The 24656-nt window shown below is 38.1% G+C and overlaps 1 protein-coding gene across 3 annotated transcripts; it reads right to left on the reverse strand.

Annotated features, from left to right (window-relative positions):
- Nucleotides 1-2057: 2057 nt before the first annotated feature.
- On the reverse strand, nucleotides 2058-24521 carry LOC110771035 (protein NO VEIN-like). Of its 3 annotated transcripts, none has more exons than XM_021975275.2 (14): nucleotides 23871-24521; nucleotides 22779-23119; nucleotides 21831-22503; nucleotides 20015-20119; nucleotides 17049-17229; nucleotides 15920-16333; nucleotides 13287-15058; nucleotides 11028-11240; nucleotides 8568-10835; nucleotides 7532-7641; nucleotides 6131-6533; nucleotides 5739-6053; nucleotides 5230-5487; nucleotides 2058-3625 (listed from the first exon to the last, which is right to left on the reverse strand). In XM_021975275.2, exons 1-14 carry the CDS (start codon nucleotides 24465-24467, stop codon nucleotides 2573-2575), a joined length of 8703 nt encoding a protein of 2900 aa, XP_021830967.2. In that variant the 5' UTR covers nucleotides 24468-24521; the 3' UTR covers nucleotides 2058-2572. The 3 variants fall into 3 exon arrangements, with proteins under 3 accessions (XP_021830967.2, XP_021830966.2, XP_088107748.1); XM_021975274.2 differs by having other exon boundaries at nucleotides 13287-15067; XM_088251622.1 differs by lacking the exon at nucleotides 20015-20119 and having other exon boundaries at nucleotides 13287-15067.
- Between the last annotated feature and the right edge of the window lie 135 nt (nucleotides 24522-24656).

A 24656-nucleotide genomic window follows, 5' to 3' on the forward strand; every position in this document is an offset into this window, starting at 1 on the left:
GTTGCTGGGAGGCTTGCAGCAACCAAGAGATGTTGATTTTGCTTGGGCAATGCCTCCCAATTTATAGAAGGGGAAGGCTCTTTTTGGTTCCCAATAGGTAAAAGGAAGTGTTGGAACTAGTCTATTTCCAACGGGTAAAATGGAGCATTGAGACATTCTTATTTCCAATAGGTAAAGCTAGGTATTGGAAAATGACTATTTCTTATGAGTAAAAGAAAGTGTCAGAATTGGCTTGTTTCCAGTGGGTAATAAAGAGTGCTGAAAAATGCTTGTTTCCAACGGATAAAGCTAGACATTTGGAAAATGACTATTTCCTATGGGTAAAAGGAAGTGCTTAAAAAATATCTCATTTGCTTACCCACATTGGAGAACTCTAAGTAATGGGCTTGGACTTTGGTGCTCCCAAGTAGCTAGCCCAAAGTCTCCATTATCCAAGAGCTTTCGTGGGTCTTGTGGACCTCCATAACCTTCCACACCACAATCCCTTGTACAAGCCCCGTAAACCACATGACTTGGGTTCATGTAAGCTTGGTAGGTGATTGACATATGAAAAATGTATTATTGGCTTGGCATGGCATGCACACTATTTCTATATTTATTTAATAAATTAATTCTCAAAATACAGCTTGGATTAATGCATGACCAACATTATATGTTATATTGGGCTTTAAATGTCTTTGGGCTTCCCATGACTTTTTTGGGCCTCAACAACAACATAACAAAAAGGCTTTTAACTTCTTTTAAATTACAAAACTGCCATTGATTTCTTAAAACAAACTCAACCCCAAAACCTCATAAAAAAGTCCAAAACACTCAATAGGGCATCATCGTAGTTTAATAATCAAAATTAAATTCAATAGGGCCAGCTGTCATTTTTTGGGTTTATTTATAGAAATTAAATGATGTAGGGTTTATCTATCTTATTAGTGCTAAGAATGGATATATGACTAAATATCACTTCTTCTTTTTTTTGCTAGGGTTGACTAAGACTTTCTCCTTATTGGAGGGTCTCATTAGCGTGCTTTGGGAATTGTACCTACCCATTCACCAATCATGATTTGGACACTTTAACCAATCAGCCACAGATGCTTGCGTTAGCGGGGATCTCTCTCCCCCCCCCCCCCCCCCTCTTAAGACCAACCCCCCCTTTCTTTTAAGAGCACTTCCAGCAGTTTGCCCCTTGCTATGGCAAGGGGGGGCTAGGGCAGCTACTATTCACATGAATAGTAGCGGCCCTTGCCATATTAAGCTATGTGTGTTTCCAACAGTTGCCCTTTGCCATGGCAACTACTATTCATTTTTTTGTTTTTTTCACAACTTTTTTTACTTAAACAATTATTTTGGATAATATTTTCGAGTAAGATTTTTGGGTTCCTACGTGTCAATACTATTCATATCGGATAAGATTTTTGGTTTCAAATTTAAGATAAATTTCAAAAATCAAATTTCAGATAAATTTCAAATTTCAAATTTAAAATGCATTTCAAAACTTGAATAATAGTAGAAAGAAGAATAAAATGTATGAGGATTTGATGTTAAAAATGAAGGGTATTGGTTGGTATTTATATAAAAATATATATAGTATTTTTTTTAAAAAAAATTCAATTTTTTTTCATTTTTTTATTGCACAAAAATTGGCTGCCGTTGGATTGGAGGAAAAAAATCTGATCGGAGAGCCTAGAGTGCGACACGTGGAAGAAGCTGCTGATGTCATGTTTTGCCCTTGGGCCAGCCTTGCCCTTAGGCTGGCCTGTTTGCTGGGTCCCACCATCAGCCCGGGCAATAGTTTGTTGCTGGAAACAGCTTTATGGCCCAACCCCCCAAAAGCCCTCCCCTGGCTGCATTGCTGGAAATGCTCTAAGATGGTGAATAGCCAAATTCCAATTGAAATGAAATCTTTAGTATAAATTATATTATATGTAGTATAAAAAATTTATGCAGACTACTGAATATAATCTACTCAACGTTGTAATAGTACTAGATGCCATTTTCATTCCCTTTTAATTTATTGTTTTCTATCTAATAGCCGAAAATAAATTATCTCAAAGCTGGAAGGATAGATAAACATTATTGAGATTCTGAACTTTATTATACTTTATAATGGCAGGTTACATGTACACTTTGTCTGCAACGACTTGTTTTGTGCTACGGCTGACGCCTATGGTAAGAAATGGAGAGGTGGTTCTTTTTCAAACTACGTATATACATATACCACTCATAATTTATCTATTATACATATATGGTGACTTGATTCTTCGACGAACCATAAAGAAACCTGCAGAGGGTCTGTACATTGAGGATCTCCTTATCGTAGTTATGTTAAATTCCAGCAAATCAACCCGACTGGCCTATCGATAGGGTTAAAAGCAGCAACTCAACCTGCAGTCCTATCAAAGCATAGCTGCAATTTGACTATAGTGTTTTTATTGGCTCAATTACACCAAAGCAGATATCACTATGTTCTTGTGTTCTTGTATCTTGGCATGCTAGTCAAACCTGGACCTGGTAAACTTTGGATGCAGATGAAAGCCAACAGAAGTCTCAAACCAACGAGAAGCCTATCAAGTACCTTTCAGGACAAAAGGAATAATTCGTTCTGTTGCTTAGGCATCATAAGATGCAACTTCAGCTTCCCCAGCATGCACAATTGTACAGGATTCTTGTATACTGAGACCTTTGCAGCATTATTACCCAATAAAATGACATGCAAAATGCTGAAGGCTTCACCTTTATCTACTGCAAATTGCCACTCTCTCATTGATATGCGGAACCAGTCCTTTCTAGGAGACTGGGTTGCTTTAACTTCAATGAACTCTGTACTATCTTCCTTCTCCCCTACAACTATGTCATAGGGAAGCCCAGTTTCATTGCATTCATTAACCCACTTCACAACTGACTTTCCAGCTTTTGAAATCAAGTATTTGAAAGCAACAAGCTCACCCAGTCTCCCAGTTAGCATTGCATCTCTTCCACTGGATGTACCATATCTAGGCTGGTCTCTCTTGCTAAAATTAGGAGATAAACCCAAATCAGGAGAGTCAGAAACAAAACCCATATTAATAGGATCAAATTCAGTATGCATTCCATTTCCAGTCTCATTGCAAGCATAACCAGAATGTTCTTGCAGATAATTGGAGCCTGGCAAAACTAAAGCTGCAGATGTCATTGCTGAATCATCTTCAATGGTCCAATTAATGTCAACTGAAACAGAATGTGCAACTGGTGCCTGTGTCTTGGAAAGATTTGCATCAGTATAACCAAAACCTGGTGCAGTTTTCCAATCAATAGGTGGCCAGTTAATTACTTTCCTTTTGGATTTCGAACTGTTTTTCTCATTTACTTCGGTCAAAGTAAAACTTTTTGGGAGTGACTTATAATTGTCTGTCAATGAACTCACAGATGACAGGGACCAAACAGATTCTTCACCAGAAAGCTTCGGTACCTTTTGGCTGTTTAAGATAAAAAATTCTGTCTGCTCCTCAGTTGAACCTGATTCAGCCATTGTTGTGATCATATGAAGGAAATTTGCCAAGTGTAATTCTGGATTTCCGTCAAAAAATAAACGAGAAAGCTCCACAAATAACGCGTGTGAATCCAGTTCTTGGGTTGTATACAAATTGCTACCCTGTATTAATAGGACGAAAATATACAAGGTTATGAAAGAGAGAGGTTTCTATGTCCACATCATGCAAGTATCATAACGGCTTGGTGAAAAATCTTCCGATGTTCCAAAACAATAATAAACAACATTTTATTAGAAAGAGAATTTGATTAAAAAGGAGATTAGTCTGTATTCTTGGAAGACAGTTTTTATTTACTATTTGTTTTCTGGCCAGAGAAGTACGACATGTTTGTAACCATACATGATACGATTTCAAATGCTAATTTGTTAACATTGTAAATATCAGTGTTTTGAAAGGTGAGGCTTAGGCGTGCCTTGAGGAATGAGTTGAGGTGAGGTGTGTTAAATAACCTGCTGCTGGATCTTGTTCTTTAATGTAACCAACGGCAATAGACTAAACTAGCAAATATTAGAAAACTTAGACACACAAGAATTATACTAGTTCGGTAGAACTTTTGCCTACGTCCAGTTGTGATTTCTCTAGGTAGAGAAATCACCGCTCCTTTGATTAATAATAGAGATTACAGAACTTTTGCAAACCCTAGAACTAATCTCAAAACTCTTGGCTGTCTCTGGCTGTTTTTCCCTCTCTCTCTCAAAATAAGCCTTGCCACACCCTATTTATAGATATAGAGTTGGCTTACATGTCCCAAGGCTGATTGAATTCCTATTCCTAAGTGGATTAGGAAATTACACTTATCCAAAACCAAATAGGCTTCTAGAAATCCAAACCTGAATTGAATAAGGAAAACTGAAATTCTTTCCTAATCCCTCTAGGACAAGAATACCTCTAATTTTCCTAAAGCAATCCTAAACCAACTAGGACATATTTGACGAGCCAAAATCCTAACAAGGTGGTCAAGAATCTCCTGACCCATGGCTCCGTTGAGCAGTTTCCCAGAAATGAGAACACCGCAGCTAAAGCTTGAGCCCTGATTGTGACCAAATTATTATTAGTACCTTAAGACAACTAGCGCCGTTTCAACTTTCACCAACAGCCCAAATTGTTTGTCTTTCAAGAAAAACCGTGTACAACAACTTCTGCTATCCTCCACAAATAGAATCCAGAACAAAATTAACAAACACCAAAATGTCTCCTCTTTTTCTCTGTTTGTTACACCTCCCAATTCTCTGACACCACCTTCAACATCTCCTTCTCCAACTCAAGGCCATCTCTTCTTCTCTATTCTCCATGTCTCCCTGCTTCTGTTCAGTGTTCTTTGTTATAAGTTAGAGCTCCCAACCTCTGTTCTTGATACTTGATAGCAATAACTTGGAAATTTTATGTTGCAGCTAAATGATTGTTAATGTTTCTTAAGCTCCCAGCCTTCATATTAAATGATTCATTCCAGTGGTTAGTTTTAACTATATAATTGTTAATGTTTAAATTAGTAAAATTTCAATTTTAATTAGCTCAGGTCCAAAGGGCATACACCTGAACACTTACGTTTACGGCTCACCTTGCAAAACACAAGAGGCCTCGCCTTTGAAAACATTGGTAAATATAGTAATCCCAACCAACTTGTAAGTCAGTTTGCATTTGGTATAAGCATATACGCATTAGGAAATACACACATGCACACTCAATGAAAGATAAAAGAGAATACCTGCAGAAGACAGCTACATCTTAGCCTCTTATTGGATTTCCTGCCAGAACTCTTTATAACATTCTGATAAAACAGCTTTTCAACAACAACTACTTGCAAACGATTTAAGATATCAAATCCAGACTGCTTGAGTTGTGTATATTTATCAGGGTGTACACTTTGTAAGTAGCGCTGTGCATATGGAAGAGCCCAATCCATCAATGCAGCTTTTGTGCTACAATCTGCCAGACCATAAAATATTGCCTCACGAGTTACAGCCTGCATATAAATGCACAAGGTGGAAAGATGAGAATTACATTTCTTCTCAGTTGTACAGTTTTATAATTATTTATTTTCCACATTCATTTTATTGATTCACAATATACGGCATCCTAAATCTTGTAACACCCGATCTTTACAATGCAGAATCTCATAGTAACAATGCATGGGAAAATGTAAAGAATACTATAACCTGTTCAAGTTCATTTTCACTTCAAAGCATGCTGCTGATATTACCAAAGATATCTTACCTCTGAAAGTGCAGGAATCCCTAAAGCTTTCAGGAGAATGGAAACTTTTCTAAATAGCATCTCTACATCAGCATTACTTAGTTCACCGAAGTATAGAAAATCAACTCCATCCAAATGCATAAACTGCTTTTTTAACTCAATATCATCACACCAAAACACAAGACCGAAGGAAGGATGTAGAGAAACCCACTTATCTTGAACAGTAGGAAGCACCGTACATTCAATATTTGTAAGAGAATCTTTCAAGTAAACAATATCCTCAGCACTCAATCCTGACTTCAGTCCATCAGTCCATTTCAGGAATACTCGAAAAACCTGTGACAAGGAAGAAACAATTAGATCACTGTGCAGCTTGCGCTACTTATAATATATCTCTAAACTTAATTACTTACGGCATTAGCTGCTTGTGAAGGCAAAGCAATATTTGATAAATCTAGCAGAATCCGAAGGTAGCTACGGAGAGGTGGGATCTCATGTACTCCACACCCACCAACAAAGAAGTCGTGAAGGCCTGGGTAGAAATTACGCAGCATCTTATTTAAGGGAATATGATTAATACCTGTTGAGCTGTATTGAGGACGGATCCCCTTGATATGGTTAATGAAGGAAGTGGAATCATCCCAATATACTTCTTCAGGGGACAAAAATATACCAGACACCACATCCTCATGACTGAAGTTAGATTCATATGGAACAAATATGAAAGGTCCAGGATGGAACTCATCGGTAATTTTCTGATTCGAAGGAGCCATTTCATTCCAGATTAATGAGTAAATTTTGAACATTTGGGCTAGGCTGGGACAGAAGATAAGTGTGATTTAAAATGTGCACAACCATGCAAAATTAAACAAATAAAATAGGAATGGATCCGTACCCACATGAGAATTTCATATGATCAGGAGCAGATATTGAAACAGTATCAAATAGCATAAAATTTCACAAGTCTACATTCAACATAGAGGTTCGCAAGACTACGCTTGAAACAGAATGCGTACTAATTCTGATTTTATTTATTAAGCAAAAGACACCTTATCCCTTCTGACAAAGGTTTTAGAAACTACATTGAGAGAATACAATGACTTCGTAGAGAAAAGAAGAAGGCAATAAGATAGATAATACACCCCAACATGAACCCAAACAAAGTTTTCATCTATTATAACTTATAAGGATAAATTGTTCAATCTACCATTTAACTTCACTCGCTAAAACTGCTTTCTGTTTTGAAATGCTAAAGTTAAAGCAAAGTTGAGATAAGTTTCCCAAACGACCAAAGGCATGCTCAAGGACAGCCAGCTAGATGCTATTAAGTAAATATGCCAAAATAAAACATAACAAAGGGGATCTTAGACACTCATAAAACAAGTCTCTTTGAAATTGAATACATCCTTTGTCAAGATGGCAAAACTTCATCAAGAGACCACACACATCATCCGCTTTATTAGCCACCCGCATGGCTTCGAATTGCACTTTAACATTAACCCAGTGACATGTGGCTGACATCAGTGACCTCTGTTTAGTAAGTCTATGAAAACATAATGCATGTCTACACAGAGCTGTAAAAACCTTAACTATTCTGTAATAAAACAAAATACATTGATATGAAAGAGAATTTGTGTCTATGAGCAACCAAATGATACTATAGAACAACTGCTTTTGGTTTAAGCACTTCATATTTATTTTGATCCAGTTGTATTGATGATATTGGTGAATCCCATAAACATAGAGACATCCAATATTAAAAACCAAATGATCTCGCTTCCAGAAAAATGAGGAAGAAAAAAGAAAAGAAATACCTTGCTCTGAATGGGTTCTCACATCTCCATAGTTTCAAAATCTCAAAAACATCACCAAGAGAAACTCTCGTCTTAAACCCAATATCACTTGCGAACTTTCCACTTCTCACCTGTTTCAAAAGGAAAAATGTAGATATGCCGAAAACGAGATTTGAGATTTTCAGATAGCTGAAACTATGATGCATAATGGTCAGATGAATAATGGACAACTGAAACGTAAATTATCATCACATCATAACAACACACAATCAAACAGTAATATCCAGATCTGGGCATGGTTCAGGCCAGCTCGGTTTTGGGCCCAAACTGACCACCGAACAGAGCCACATGTAATATGACATGTAAAAAAAATTTAACTAGATATGCCGAAAACGAGATTTGAGATTTTCATATAGCTGAAACTATGATGCATAATGGTCAGATGAATAATGGACAACTGAAACGTAAATTATCATCACATCATAACAACACACAATCAAACAGTAATATCTAGATCTGGGCATGGTTCAGGCCGGCTCGGTTTTGGGCCCAAACTGACCACCGAACAGAGCCACGTGTAATATGACATGTAAAAAAAATTTAACTGGCGGTCTGGTTTGATTTTCCGCCAGTTCTGGAGTAATCAAACAGGCCTGAAACTGGTTCAGCCGGTTTTCTTGCCAATTTCCTTTATTTTTTAAGCTTAAAAACCAAACCAAACCGCCAGAACCAGTCCAGTTTGGTTGGTTTGATTGGTTTTTCTTTATATTTGTTCGGTCGGTTGTATTGCTGCAGCATGTTACCCTAAACCCTAAACCCTTGTCGAGGACAAGTACATGACCTAATGTTGAGGATATTAAGTCCTACATCAGGCATTCTAATTTCAAAGCATTGCATCACAGCATATAAAATCCCGGGTTCTTCACTCATTACCAATTACTTTCAGGTTGGGACTTAAATTCAGACATTTCCATATGCACTATATTAAATAACCTATGTATAATTTTTTTTAATCATGAAAGAAAAGATAATTTTGAGCATTCCATCTCCAACTAACCTTTGGAACAGAAAATGGAGCAGATGTACCCAGAATCGAGCGCACTGGATCACAGTTGTGATATAAATCCTTGGGGTAGTGAAGTTCATCATCCATTGTTGATACCACCCATTGCACATCACAGATGCAGCTTATAAATGAAGATCTGAAGGGCTGTCTATCTGCTACAGATTTAGAAGTGCAGTAACCGGTCGTTTTATCGCTATAGCAATCATCCCATAATGTATCAAGAACCTCTAGGAGATATTCACAACCTTTTTTGTTGTTCTGTCTGGACAATAGGGATAATAGTTGGACTAATTCAGGTGACTCCCAATCTGTGGCATTCAGTCCAAGGGAAATGCTGTCCTTGTCCCAAATCAACTTCTTCAAAAAAGAATCAGATAAACTATTAATTCCTTTCTCAACTTGAACTACTTTCACAAAATCTGTGATGCCAATTTTCTGGAAAAACTCCCTCCACTTCATCCGTCCATTTGGGAGTGATCTAGTGGTGGGATGCTTCAAATAGGAGATGTCAACCTCATGCCAAACCATATCCACCCCATTAATTAAATTATTTATGTCCACAGGATTTCCAAATGCTGCACTGAAATGAATTGTTGCTTCAGCAGGTCGTTTAAAGCCATTATTTGTTAGTATATAAGCTTTATTTCGTAGTTCTGAGATTATGTATTCCTTTTCAACTCGACAATTATAGCAGCTCGACTGCAGGTGAACCATTACAAAACAAATATAATCAGTCATCAAATTCTCATCCCTATCTGTAATCCTGCCATCAGATATAGCCGGCAAGATATGCACCTTGATAATTTCATGTGCGGACAACTGTTGGACACCAATTCTACGAAGCATACTTGTTACTTTTTCAACTGTCGTCACATTCATGTATGACACGTCAGCACATGATGCAAAAAGGAAGCTAGGACTTACAATCTGAAGGTTAGCATACAAATCTGGAAAAGACTCAAGTCCATGCTGACCCTCAAACCCAGTCTTTAAGGCATCAAAATGTAACCAAATTGGGCCTTCATCCACTGCAACATATGTACCGTCCGAAAGAGGAATAAATGGAATTTTTCGAAGGTTTTCTATGAATTCCATTTCTACTCCTGAGTCAAATGAAGCTTCCACAGAAGAATTGAATGACATTGCATAAAGTGAACTTAGCCAAGAGGCCAGCCAACTCAGTCCCATTGATTTGAGGCCATTTTGTGTATGACATAAAGAGTCCACAATTTGAAGCAAAACTTTGGGTCCGTAGTCCACAATACCTAGAACTCTTGCAAGTGGATCCGGCACAACTATATTTTTATCCAAGAACCCAAGGCCAAGATGCTCATGCAGTAAGGCATCAGGGAGAAGCAAACGAGCCTGTTTATTCCAACCTCTTAGGACCCTGCACGGAGGAACCCACTCGTTATTTCCTCCTTCCAGGAGTAAGCAATTCGACATACGTAATTTTGAAATAATCAATCGCGGAAGAGAAGAAAAGAAACCATGCACATCCCCGACAAGCGGAACAAAGGACATATAAGCTGTCACAGCTCTCCCGGGATTCTCTTTAAAGCACGGAAGAGCACAAAAAGATCTCTCTGCATTAACAAACAAACCAGGAAATTCGGACAATAGCCACTGGTTCCAGGGACTATCTCCATCAACTTCTTCTCTAGATGATGGAAGAACAAAATCACCCTGAAGAATAAACTTCAGCCCATATGTTCTAAGAGGAAGAAATGCAAAAACAGGCTGTGGGGCAATATCAGGACAATAATCACCATTATCTGATTCCTTCAATGTAAATGCTATTGATATTTCTGTTGTTTGTACATCACCACGAATAAAATCTGCTTGCAATTTCTGAGATACTACAAACCATGTCATTTTCTCTTTCCCATGTGAAATCTTAACGATACCATCTCCCACAATATCCTTTCTCATGACCGTAAGTGCATCATCAAGCAAGTTTCTAAACTTAATACACTGGAGGCGGTGGAGAAAGAGTAGTAAAGAAGGATGAAGATCTGAAAACATATTAATTACGCTTTTCATGACAGTTCTATCCGATAAATTAGATCTGAAAGGAAGAACAATGCAAGTGTTCCAGCAGTTCCAATCTGCTTTATCATTGTCACTAGATGCCAGGCTACTAAACAAGTGAATACTGCGAGGAGGTACAACTGTGGGCAAAATTAAACCAATCTGACCCTCACTTATATCAAACTTGATATGAAACCCATTGGAATGAATTTCTGGAGCATCTGTAACCTGCAGAAAGACAATCACATATTAATGAAACCTTATTATCAATAAAACGTATGTTGAATGAAAATTTTCTGGGTAGGGATGGTGGAACGACATTGAGAGAGAGAGAGAGAGAGAGAGAGAGAGAGAGAGAGAGAGAGAAAGACAGACAGACAGACAGACAGAATGATAACTACAGTATTTTTCACAACCTACCCGAAATACTGATTTGAAACCAATGCCCTTCTGCCCTATATATCCAGCTTTAGATCCTTTCTTGGTTGAATTTCCAACATCACAGAGTGCCCTAATGTTCTGGGCAGAAAAGCCCCGTTCATTGTTTAAAACAACAATACCTGACTCTTGAAGAATGAATGTTAGAGTTGGTTCCACATTTGTTGGGTAAATATTATCATCAGCATTTTGCACCTGAAGCAATAAAGAATAATTAGATGCATTTAAAACATGACAAACTTATAAGAGGATTATTTCCAACTCCAGACTCTTATTGTAGAATCATATCAAGATTTGAAGAAAATTAAAATGGTAGTTTATTGTATCAACAATAAATTGCTGATGAGAAAATGCTGCAGATAAAAAGATTCGCGAAGGATAAACAGATTTCAAACTCAAATAACAGTGGTCTTGCAGATATTGGTTTGTCAGTCCATTATATGTAACACCACATCAGTAATAAAGTAAAGATCGTATGTAAGGCATAACTAATATTCTACAGTAAGAAATCCAAATGTCAAAGTTCCAAGCATATGCGCCAGGTGCAAGGACAGACCATAGCCAGGGCTCACCTGAGCTGCAGCCCACCCCAATCAAGAAACTGGAGATTATCTCATGGATGATCAAAATCAAAAGACTTCTGCTAGATTAGTGTTTTTTTTTTAATTTAAAAAAGGAAACAGAATTTTATTGCAATTATGACAATAAAAAAACAGCACAAGGTGGCGAAGATGGCCACAAAAGAAGTCTAAACAGCGAAAAAGCAGTTAGACCAAGCAAAACAAAAAACTTCTAACAAAAGAACAAAACTTAAAACAAACTTTGACTGGAAAGCTAGCGGATGGCTGCATTCCAATCCAGCCAAATGCTCCTAAAGGACATATCTATAAAGTCTGTAGAAGTCGAAGCCCATAGTGAGGAACATGATCCAACTTTCTCCCATAGCTTCTCCATTTCGCGACAAGTACGGTCCTCAAAAATCAATCTATTTCGTTCCAACCAAACCACCCAGATGATTGCCAATACAATACAATCCCATAAAACCTTGGCTTTCTTCCCATTTCCTTCAAGATTATGCTTCTCAGACAAGGAGGAGTAACAGTCCCTGGAAACAACCCAGCTAATTCTGAATTCCCTAAACAGACGCAGCCACAAATTCAAGTTCACCCAGCAATGCAAGAAGAGATGAACCACCAATTTTGAACATCTCTTGCAAAGAATGCACCAATGAGGGGAGAAGCAGGAATTGGGTCTTCTTTGAATCATCACACGTATAAGCCTTCCCATGGGCCACAATCCAAGAAAAACCCTTCCATTTGGGGAGGCTTTAAAAAATGTGTATGTGGTGTGGGGATTTGGTTATGCATGTGTATGTGTATGACTTTCTGGGTAAGAATTAAAATCTATGTTTTCAGATCGGCATGCGACAAATTACTCACCTGGAACATCGGTTGACAAGATAGTAAGACGTGATAACTGATCAGACAGAGGAGTCCACTTAATATTCAAAACAAAGTACAAAGTTCAAAGCTCAAACCTTTTAGTAAGTACTCCAAGGAGTCATTAAAAATGTACCATGATATATCATAGACTACCCTGTTACGAAGCTGTATCCATACATACCCAAGCAAATAGACACACAGACAGATATATTTTTTTAAGGGTTTTACAGGCAATCTAAGAGCATATATATATATATATATGGATATACATGCATGCATCTACAAATGTAGCCAATTGTTAAAAAACCAAAGAAAAAGTAAATAAAATTTCACCTGGGAATTCAGGATCAGCACCGATGAAAACTTGCAAATATTGCATGGCAAATGCATAGGACAACAGCACACACATAAAAGAAGAAAGACAGAGGGGACAACAACCACTGACGGATCTAGTAAGGAGCCAGTGAAGGCACTAGGCCCCACTCAGTCTTGTTTTACACCCATGAAGGTGTCAAGTTTTCATGGTATTTTCTGTTGAATGGGGGCAAACTGTTTGATAAATTGCCTCAAAGAAGGCTAAGGCGGGGCAAAGGGGCAAAGAAATGGTTGAGACTTGAGCTACATTAGGCCAAACTTTACAGGTTGTTGCTAGGCCAGAGTTTACAAGTTCTTGCCCCTAGGAAGGATAATTCCTAGATCCCCCAGTGACAACAACAGCATACTTTCCATACGGTTTATTTTATAGTGGAGTAGATAATTACACGAAGCACAATGAAAGAAACAAAGAACGTAGCCTCACCAGCTCAAGAAGAAAATGAGAATCCTGAGAATACAATTCCTCTGAAAGGCAATGCAGAGCTCTCCCTAAGCGGGCATGCTGCTTCTTTAGGATGCTACTTCCAACATTTGATAGGCTTGAATCTAGGCCAAATTCATCTCTCCTGATTGACTCAACTACGAGGACTGCATCTTCAAGTTCATTAAGTTCTGTAGAATGCTTTGAGCCACTGCCAATTCTAGCTTCAGAAGCTTCTGCACCACTAATCTTTATACAGGGTTCAGCACATTCACCTTTCTGCTCATCTGCCCCAACAGATGCACCAATACTCCCTTCAGAAGCGGCAAGCTTATCAGACACATCCTGCATATACTTTGAACCTGACTCGGTTTCATATCTAACAGCATTGAAGCATGAAGCCCCAGACATGAACAAATCAGTAGTGTCATAGGAACAAAATTCATTGTAATCATGAATCCACTCCACTATACCAAGAGATAAGCCAACTTCATGAATCATGAGACGCTGATCTGTCTGGTTGCACTCACTCAAAATGGCTGAAGCAGCATGTTTGAAAATAGATCGCATCCCTGAAAGCAATACATCAGCAGCAAAACTACGAAATTCTGCAGGTAGATAGCCAAGACAATCAATGATAAATCTTGATAAAACAGGTTCACCAGTATTCATCCGGGTTACATCTCTGTGTAATTCATTACAAAATTTACTAGTAGAACCTTCACCAATCATTTGCTGTCCACACAATGCTTCTCCTTGACTTAGAAAATTCTTATTGCCATGTATTTCCATATTGTCTACATAATTCTTCAAAATGACTTCAAATGCATGCTGTACATGAAGTTTCAGAAGGGACACAGGCACATGCTTTTCTCCCCCAAACAGTGCAAACAGAGATAGCATTTTCACTGCTGTTTGGAAAGAGGAGCCTTGAAGCATGGCTTCCAAGAATGCATCTACAGTAGATGAATGGTCTAACCGAATTACTCTTCCATCTTTGGTCACCAAACACAACAATTCATCCGTGTTGACTTCCTTCAATAACCATGGTACAAGAGTACCAAGATAAGGAGCAAACAAGAGGTCCCAATGTGTCCATAAGTTTAAATCAGACATCATTGGTCCCCTGAGTAGGATTTTAATTGCATCTTTGGATGTAACAGATTCATGGGTTTCCGCTGTCTGGCCAATGTTAGCATTCACCAAAGTGCTCCTAAAGGTGTCATTCTTACAGTGTTCTGGAGACTCCATACCGTAACTAGTTCCGCATAATGTCATTGAAAAAAGAACACGTTTGGAAATTGCAGTGTTTTTATGCTTCCCCACTAAACTTAGAAAATCTTCTACCGAACCATTTTCAATGGTTTGGAAACCAATCGATGGGAACTGCTTCCTAAGCAGTAAAGGAATATTCAGTTTGGTAATCTTTTCATCCTCCCACAAACTATTTAAAGCTTGAGATACTAAAACAACCAAATGATCCTGAAGCATGCAAACCTCCAAAGGGGACTTCCCATTTCCGTCACCAGTCAAGAACTTGCACAGCTCATGTGGCAGTAGACAGGCATATTTTTCTAAGAACATTAGAAATTCCCCAAAACCAAGGCATCTAAATTCCTTGACACAAAATTCTTCCACCAACCAAAGCTCACAATTGCAAAGCTTTCTGAAGAAGATAAACATCTTCTCCTGAATTGTTTTACCATTGATGGGCATTCCACGATCACTCTCAAAAAACGTCGCAACTTTCCTGATTATGTCTTCAACTGAAACACCTGTGAAGTCTAACCACAAAATACAATAAGCCACACCAGTTTCATGAGAGGATGAACATGTGAAAGGCCGAAAGGGTGTCAAACTAATTGGATCATTTTACACAGCGAACTTGCTACTGACGGACTATATATGCAGTCATGGCAGTGAGGGCTGGCTAGTCACACACGACGACTATCTTTACTCAATAATGATTTTTTAATTTATATATGCTGGCTCATTATATACTTTAGTTGACTAATTGTATTGGAAATGGGAAAAACATACCGATTCACTTAGAATTTCTCTGTTTTTCTCTTTTTTGATACCCAGAAATCCACCAATCCGCTTTGCGGACACAGCTTGAAACTGGGACCCCCCAGCCCCCTGGGCGGGGCTTTGGGAGGCAGGAAACACTAGCAAATATCTAGGTAGGTACCTTTGGGGGTTTCAAACCTCAGACCACATGGGAGCAAACCATGGGCCTGACAATTCCCACGTTGGTAGAATTTCTCTGTTATTGCATGTAAACAGATCTATAATTATTTCACCTTGGTAATCAAATTCAAAGGTGAACATAGAATTGACACCACTCTTTTTCAAACCAAAGGCTAAGTAGGGCTCAACTTTGTAGTTAGATAACCAACCCATGGCCAATGAGATCAAAGAGTATCATTTCTAGAAAAATGATTGGCTGCCATTGTCCCTCAACAACTAGTTGACAGGACTGGTACACCAAAGACACTTTGCAGATTATGCAATGGTGGCTCCAGAATCTCCGGTATTAATCACAATATTCTTGCAAAACAAGGCATAAATAAAACCATGTGGCACATCAGTATCTATTGGAACCCTAACTTCTGGATTAAACAAGAGAACCTTACCATTGATCACAGCATTGACTCTCTCTTCCATCGCTTCTCCTCCGGTGACTCTGAAGACTTGACCCCTACCTACAGGTCCACATCTACTTTTTTGGGGCACTGGTGCTCTGTTCGTGCTCTGTTGTGGCTGGGGCTCAACTGGAAGTAGTTGAACAGATGTGTAGGACTGAGCAGGGTACTGAACCAATTTCTGGGGATTCTGTGGAGCCAAAGATGATACAGCCTGTTGGAGTTGAGAGCAGTCCTTACGGATGTGTCCGGCTTGACCACACAGAAAGCAAACTTTTGATTCAGAAGGGGGTCCTCTGGATAACCCTTTGTGTATGTTGTTCTTCTGACTTATTTGGAGGACCTTCCGCCTACTACGGACTCTCTCATGACGTGGATAATACTGTTGATCCTGCTCCATGCAGGCTGCCATAACATCATCTTAATCACTAGTGTATAAGTATCGTATGGATCTTTGTTATAAGTTTTTAATGTGTTTGCAAAGTAGATACAATCAGAATACAGAGTTGTCTTGGGTCACTTGGCCTAGAAATCAAATGATTTGTTCCATCTTTGATCTCACTGCTTCCTATCCCTTTTTGTGTTAATCTCCTATGGAAAATTTAGCAGAAAACTTTTTCTGCTGCACAGCATTTCTTTTGACTTGCTCATGCAGCCACGCTAGTTGTCCTAACATAAATGAAAATTGTAAAAATTTGAAAAAGAAAAAGATGCACTTAGATTAAGCACTGCTATTTGATTACAAACACTAAGTGGCTATAAATATTGATATCACAATGAACACATCATATGCACAATATCCAATTGACCTTTCAAAACAGCCAATCCTTTTTGCATACTCAGCTACTCTCTGGTTCAATATTTCATTGTCTACATGTTCTTCATCTATAGGTTTTTTAGCTTTATTTTTAATTCAGTTCTGATAAAAGAAAAAGAAAGAGAAATATAAACCAACAGTTCCAAAAATTACAAAACAATACAAAACGGGCAATACTGCACCACAGCCTAACCGCTAGTAATGAAAACATGACTTCAAAAAGTAACATTACTCTATATTTGATTGTCTATTGCAATAAAATTTGTTTCCTTTTCAAAAAAATAAAAACGCAACATTACTCACTCAGTGTATGCTCAGTATTGTGTTCTGTACTGACTCGTAGTGCATCCTTAATATTTGGTTCTACATCTGTGCTCAAATATTCAGAACACTTATCAGTACAAGTGTTAGTTAACCCGTGTTGGCCAAAGGATTGGATTGTATCGTACATGCTATCCCACATTCCAAATTTGATAGATGAGACCTGCAACAAACAGCAGAACACCACATTTAAGTTCTTATGTTACTTGTTAAACAATGCCAAAGAAGCAAAAAAATTTGTTAGAAATAACATACAAAAATAGAAATTGTGAAACCTGATAAACCGGAACCTATAATTGTCCTCTAGAAGCACAACATCGAATTTTAAAAGACCATTCTTCACTACATTCAGTTCTCTCTTGTACACTTTCCATGCTCGGGTCGAATCGTTTGTTTCTTTTTATTAATTATTTATTACTAACAAAAAAACCCCGTTCTTTACGGCAAACTAAGAGACTAAATAATATCCTGGTATCAAAACATTGCCTTCAACTGGATCCACAGGCCAACAAGACGCATTGCTTGACAAGCTGAGTAAGAGAAAGTCAATAAGAGACAGCAAAGCAGCATTAATGTTTCTATGCAAGTTGATAAACAAGATTGTAAGGAGCACTCTACTTTTATGAGGCTATGCAACAAGAGTCACCACTTCCTGTTTTGATAAATTATAATTACAGACGGCGGCGAAAATGATCCAACAAATTAAAAGTCAATCTAAAAAATTCTGGGCAAAACTCTTGGAAACTGTCTTACACAACGGCATCAAATTATAGTAACAATTTCGGTTCTAGGACAAATAACTGATAATTGCAAACATACATACATACAAATAACTGAAATACTACAAACAATGCATACGTACATACATGCATACATATATATTATTGGTCAAATTTTGAAAGGAATCGTAAAACTGTAGGAAAAATAAGAAATATTCAAAGTAAATGCATAACTTATAATTAACCAAAAGTAGCAGAGCTGATTTTTTTTTTTTTTTTTTTTTTAAGAGAAACTTTAGAGCACTTCCAGCAGAACGCTGTGGCCCAGGCAGGAGGGGGCCCAAGCCCCAGGCAGAGGTTCCAGCGCGCAAATGCAGCCCGGGCAGCTGGTGGGCTCCACAAGCCTGGGCAGGCCCGAAGGCAAGAACAGCCTGGGCTGTTGCCTGGGTTTGCTGACATCAGCGATGACGTCAGCAACGAAAAAATTATAAAAAATCTAAAAAAATACTATAATTTTCAGAATTTTTTAAAAATAAATACTTAGTCATATTCTTCACTTCCCGCACCAAAACTCTATACAAATTCCTCTCCTCATATCTCATGTGAATAGTGTTGCCATGGCAATGGGTGGAAACACCACAAGCCTTTTGCAAGGGCTGCCACTATTCACATGAATAGTAACAGCCCTTGCCTTGCCTTTGCCCTTTGCCATGGCAAATGGATGGAAGTGCTCTTATACATTCAAAAAAAAGGGGTACAAAACATGCCAGTGGATAAGAAATCCATGACAGAACAATCAGAAATCGAACTACAACATAATAATCAAACTCAATAGTCTAGACTCCATTGATCCTCCAATAGGATCAAGATAGGAAAGTCATTTCACCGCATCCATTAAATCTCTCATTATAGATGGATAAGCTACGTCCTTAAAGACTGGATTCACTGAAGCCCATAAGGATGCCCAAAACTTAACTCTATCCCACAGTTCCTCGATAGAGTTGATAATTGCACAGGATTTCGATGAAGGACAAAAGAGAAACATTCCAACTAAATGCACAACTTATAATTAACCAAAAGTAAAAGAAATGATGATTGCTAAAGATTTCAATGAAGGGGTCCACACATTAAAGGAATCCGGGTAAACTGCCGAAATGCCCGCTGAACTTGTACCTAATTATCAATTTACCCCCTGACCTTTTATTCTCAATTCCCCCCCTACCGTCTAAATCTCAACATTTCATCCAATTTGCCGTTAAATATGAGGGTGAATTGGTCATTTTAAATGTTGAAATAATATATATATTAAAAAATTATTTTGATAAACATAGGGGCCCAACCACTTCATCTTTTTCCCTTTTGTTGTAATTAAAGATACAGATTACAAAGGAGGGTGGGGAGCTCAAATGGGAAAGGGAGAAAACGGGTGGTTGCGGGGGTTATGGGTTCAATGGGGGTGGGTCTGTGATGAGGGATGGGGGTGGGTCTGTGGGTTCTGGGTTCGTTGAGGGGTGCTAGTCATGGGGGAATCGGGTTAGGATGGGAAGGGGTGAATGGTCTGGGGTAAAAAATGGGTTCAATGGGGGTGGGTCTGTGATGAGGGATGGGGGTGGGTCTGTGGGTTCTGGGTTCGTTGAGGGGTGCTAGTCATGGGGGAATCGGGTTAGGATGGGAAGGGGTGAATGGTCTGGGGTAAAAAAAACCTAAAGGGAGGTGTGGGCTAGGGTCCATAGGATTTTTTTTTTCATTTTTGTTTTTTTTTTCTTTAATTTTTTCAAAAGATATATTTTTAAATGATTTGACGGATTATTGGATGACATGTTGTTGATTTAGACAGTAGGGGGGGAATTGGCAATAAAATTTAGTTCGAGTCTTTAATTTTCTAAAAAAAGAGGTCAGGGGGTAAATTGATAATTAGGTACAAGTTCATGGGGCATTTCGGCAGTTTACCCAAGGAATCCAGACTGTTTGGAAAGCGAACGTTACACATCTTTCACATATTAGTTTATTTAATTTCTCAGCCCTCCATAAAGACTTTCATGTACGCAAAATCATCAATCCAATTTTTTTTATAACTTTACCTGTTTCGAATAATTCTACCAGACAGCAGTAATGATTATGTGACTTTTGGATAAGAAAAAGTTTATGAACTAGACTTTTAAGATTAACCATTAAATATTGCCAGTAATATCATAAAAAATAAATAACATTGCATCTACCGCAACTTACAGCAACATTCAGCAGTCCAATCAATGGGTATGAATAAAACATTGACATGATTGTTTTTGACTTCTTATAATGTGTATTATAAGACTGAAGCATGCTCCGAAGTACCTACAAGCAACAGAAGACATTTGCTGAGAACCTATATTTGTAGAAATTGAAACAGAAGCATTACTTAAAATGAACTAGAGAATCACTACAGTTAAGCAAATCAAAACCATAAGTGAACAACTTAGCACTAATGCTCTTAGGATAAAGGCTTCTTGTTTTTTAAGGAAGCGGAAATTACCACAGAAGAGAAAAAAATGAAAGATGGATAAGAAGTTCATGCAAAAGCTACTCCTGTAATTAAAGAAGATAAGGTTGCACGACTAAAAACTCACCCGAATTAAGACAAATACACCAAACGGAATATCCCTAAATTTCTTAGACAAAGATGCTCAAAAGAGAGGTTAATTCTAATATGCAATAATTGTCATCAAAGATTCTTCTCTCCACCCAAACAACCCAACTGCACAATGCCAAGTAGTAGTCTTCATATTCACACCAATACCCAGAAAATCTTCGACCAGCAGAGAATAACAGTTCCTTGGCGAAACACATTCTGAAATCTACTCCAAATTGGTGAAGGAAAGAACAAAGCAAGGAAATATAAATAGCAATCTCACAGGCTTCTTTCCACAAGACACACCAACTGGGAGATAAGTATATAGTTTTTTATATTTTGGGGTAGCATATCACAAGTATTTGATTTCCTTATGTGCAAGAATCTGGTACCAGCTTCACAATCACTCTACTACAATTATAAATAATAATAATATTAAAAAAAGGCAAGAACACCAAGATTCCCCGACCATAGATACAAAGTATTTACAAGAAAAGACCCCTGACCCCAGAATACTCCAATTTTTTTAGGACCGGAGTGGATTCAACAAGATGTTGTTAAAACTAGATGATAGAGAAAAACTCGATGAATTCCTATCATCTATATTCAGGTTCCTTCTAAACGTTAAGCTCTACAAAGTATCTGTGCGGAGATGACTGGTATGGATAACCGCAATATAGTTCAAAGAAGGCCGAGATAAACAAGGATAAAAAAACTGGAAATACGAGTCACCCTACCAACTGCCTTCCCAAAAACGAATTTTTACCCAACCACCAGTTCAGACAAATATAAGGAAAAAAGGATAGCCCTTAAAAAGAACCCCTTCACAACCTGAGAATCCCACCCATTAGAATGTACTCCATACTCACACCCGATGATAGAACACAATAAGGAGAATGCTCTAAGACTAAGTTAAGACCATAAGAGATAATTGATAAGCCAACAAGCTCAACTTTCTTAGTATGAGACAATTTAACAAGCTAAGGATTAAAAAAAGATTTATTTGAAATGTGTCTCTTATTTCTTTGAATGCACATACATCATATGAGAATGAGCATCAAATACCAACAATTCTTTCACAGAAAGAATTCCTTCACACGAAAAAAAACTTAGATCAATTACATTTCACTATATATATATATATATATATATATAAATAATTATATACATATATGTGAGAATTTCTAGCTCCATTAATGGGGAAAACTCTCTAGCATGGCGTTCCTTCAATTATTTTGAACTCAGAAAAACTGGTAAATCAATATGAAGTTCAATCAATGGAAACTTCATTAAAACTTCTGAAAAGGCAATGAAAATATGTAAACAACTCAAATTCATCAGACAAATAGACAGAAATCCATTGACAAGTGTTTGATCCAGGCAGTAAAATATATCTTGATAATCAATTATTCATATATCATAACAGCATGAACATACCTTAGCCACAGGCTGCTCCTGACATGCTTCCTTCCAAGTTGTAATGAACATCCTCAAAAGAGTATTGGTAATTGAAAGATCAATTATATGAACATCACTAAACTCCTCTGTTCCACAGCCATTCTTTGTAGGAAGAACATCTTGATCTACCTTGTCTCTCTTACGCAATTTTATGGGCACAGAGATGGGGCTGCTTAGATTTCCGTATTTTCTTTTTTTTATAACAGATCCATTACCCTCATTATGCTTTTGGCTTCCACTAACTGGAGAAATGGGGGTCGATTTGAGCCAACACCTCTCTTCTATTGCTAACAAGTTAGTACAGCTACTCGCTCTTTCAGAGATTTTAGCAGATTGTGATGAAAAGTTAACCTGACTGCCTGTAGCATCATCATTATTTTTGTCATCTTCTTCATGTGAATAATCCCTATTACCTCCATGCTTTGAGCTCGAAGGAACAAACCTATCTTGCTTAACACAAAAATCCTTGTGCACAACAGAAAACAATTCAGCTTGCTGAGAAATGGCACAAAAATGTTTATCTAGCCGCTTTTTCAATGTGGAGAAAATTGGTGGCTTCTTCCTAGAGCGCCACGTTCTTAATTCCTTTTTGGATTTCCTTAGAGCAGCACGTTCTAACTTCTTGGCTTCAAGGATGTAAGAAACATGCACCCTATGATCATAAAGTTTACTTCAATCAGGAGCATTATAAATTATAATTTCTAGTACTTTCAAAGGACCGAAAACTTATGTTATCCAAAATGTGTATTAATTATTTAAAAAACAAATCAAAAGTCCATGCCAAATGTAATTTTAACCATTCAAAGCACCAACATTTTGATAATTTTTGTAGAAGGGGTTGTACATATTTCACCATACAAAATCGTTAATATTATTAGACACAATGAATATTTATCACAAAGTAGAAGCGAAAAATGTGAGACATACCCCAAGCTACAAATTCGGATTCCGAGCTTTTCCTTGCTTACAACTGATCGCCTCTTAACAATAAAATCCAAAAATTCTTCAACAGAATCATCCGTAACTTCACGTTTATGTGTTTGAAATCCAATGAGTAAAAATACTATTTCCTCACTAGTTATCTTAAACACTTCAGTTGTATCAGAACTCACTTGGAAATAATGCAAAACAAGTGGGTGCCGCAACAAAGGGCCTAATCCCAGCTCTTCAAACTGCTGAATATTCTCATTCTTGCAGATTGCTAGTTCCAAATCATACAATGAAGTAATTTTTCGAACCCCAACAAAGCAATGGATATATGCATTTATCTGAATACCAATAGAAAATGAGCAAAAATTGGTAGGATTTAATACATAAAGATGCACATTTTAAATACAAAATCTTACTCTTCATTCAGTTGCTGAGAAACCAACAGAAAAGTAGTGCATGTTCCCAGTGTTTGCTTCCATTATTTTACAAATGAAATCTCAGACTCAGATGAGCTATGCAGGCTAATAAATAGAGTGGACCTAGACCACTAAGGATAGGTGAATACAGACAGCAAACTTCCTGGGTTTGAAGAGTCATAAGATATTCAAGCCCGACAAGCCCAGAAAGCAAACAACTGTTCCAAAAGAGCCACTGATGCCCCTAGGTCAGTTGACATCTCCAATTATCATTACTAACCTTTTTTTCCCTCAAACTAAAGTTCTCACTCTGTCATTAATCAACAGGAAAGTATGTTTCCTTAACAGAATTCGTTTTCAATATATTCAGTCATGATGATATTACTGAGGAACGTCTTTATCAGAATATTTTTGCTTCTCATTTCGGGCAATTGGCAATAATTTTTCTGTGGACTTCCGGAAATCTGTTTCATGTAGCTTGGCAAGGAAATTTTGAGGCGCGCAGACCAAATCTTTTTCAATTGCAAATTAAAGGGCTTTTATCTTCTCTATCAATTACACTCTGTTCCCACAATTTCTCAGCAACCAGACAAAGTATTGACACCAATTAATTTGAAAAAATAAAAAAGAAACCGCGTAGATTATTGCTATCTCATTAGTCATTAGTCATTACCCTGCCTTCAGTGAGCATGAGGCGGTGAAGAGACGGCACTTGGTACATTGGAAGCATCAGAGAGCTCCAAGCATCAACCTTGAGCATCAGAAGCGCAGACTCCAAGACCTTCCACGCAGAGACGCTCCTTCCAGCCGCGACGAGTTCAGCGCGAGCCTCTTCCACGGAGCCATCGATCCTCTCCAGCATCTCCTTTGGCCAAAACGCTGAATTCGAGGGGCGCTGGAGAGGACCGACATTCGGGTTCTCTGACAAGCTCTGCGGCGGAAAAGCTGAATTCGAGAGCTGTTGGGGATCGACATTCGGTCTCGGGTTCTCAGGTAAGGCCTGAGGCCGAAACGATGAGTTGGGGAGCTGTTGGGGAGTGAAATTAGGGTTTTGGGTTGGGAAAGCTGGGTAGGGGTTGAGGGCAGGATGGGATGGAAAGGCAGGGTTTGGAGGAAAAATATATGATGAATTGGTCGGGTTTTCGTTTTGGTTTTGGTTTTGGAGGGAGAAATTGGGGTTTAGAGGCTGTGGGTATGGATGCTGAAGTGGCGGCGGTTGCTGCCGTGGCCCGCCAGAAGGGGATCGGAAGTGATGAGGGTGCCCGAACATGGCGTTAAAGAGAGAGAGAGAGAGAGAGAGTACAAGGAAAAGCCGTACTTTCTTATATCGTATGTAAGTTACCTGCCATCCATGTGGTCCCGGAGGTGTAAGGAAAAAAAAATGATGCATGTTGACTGTGATTAAAAATAGACGACCTATGAATTCATACAGTGAACTTGTTACCAATTTACGTTAGAA

This window comes from Prunus avium, chromosome 1 (genome assembly GCF_965620075.1).
Source record: "Prunus avium chromosome 1, drPruAviu1.hap1.1, whole genome shotgun sequence".
NCBI lineage: Eukaryota > Viridiplantae > Streptophyta > Magnoliopsida > Rosales > Rosaceae > Prunus > Prunus avium.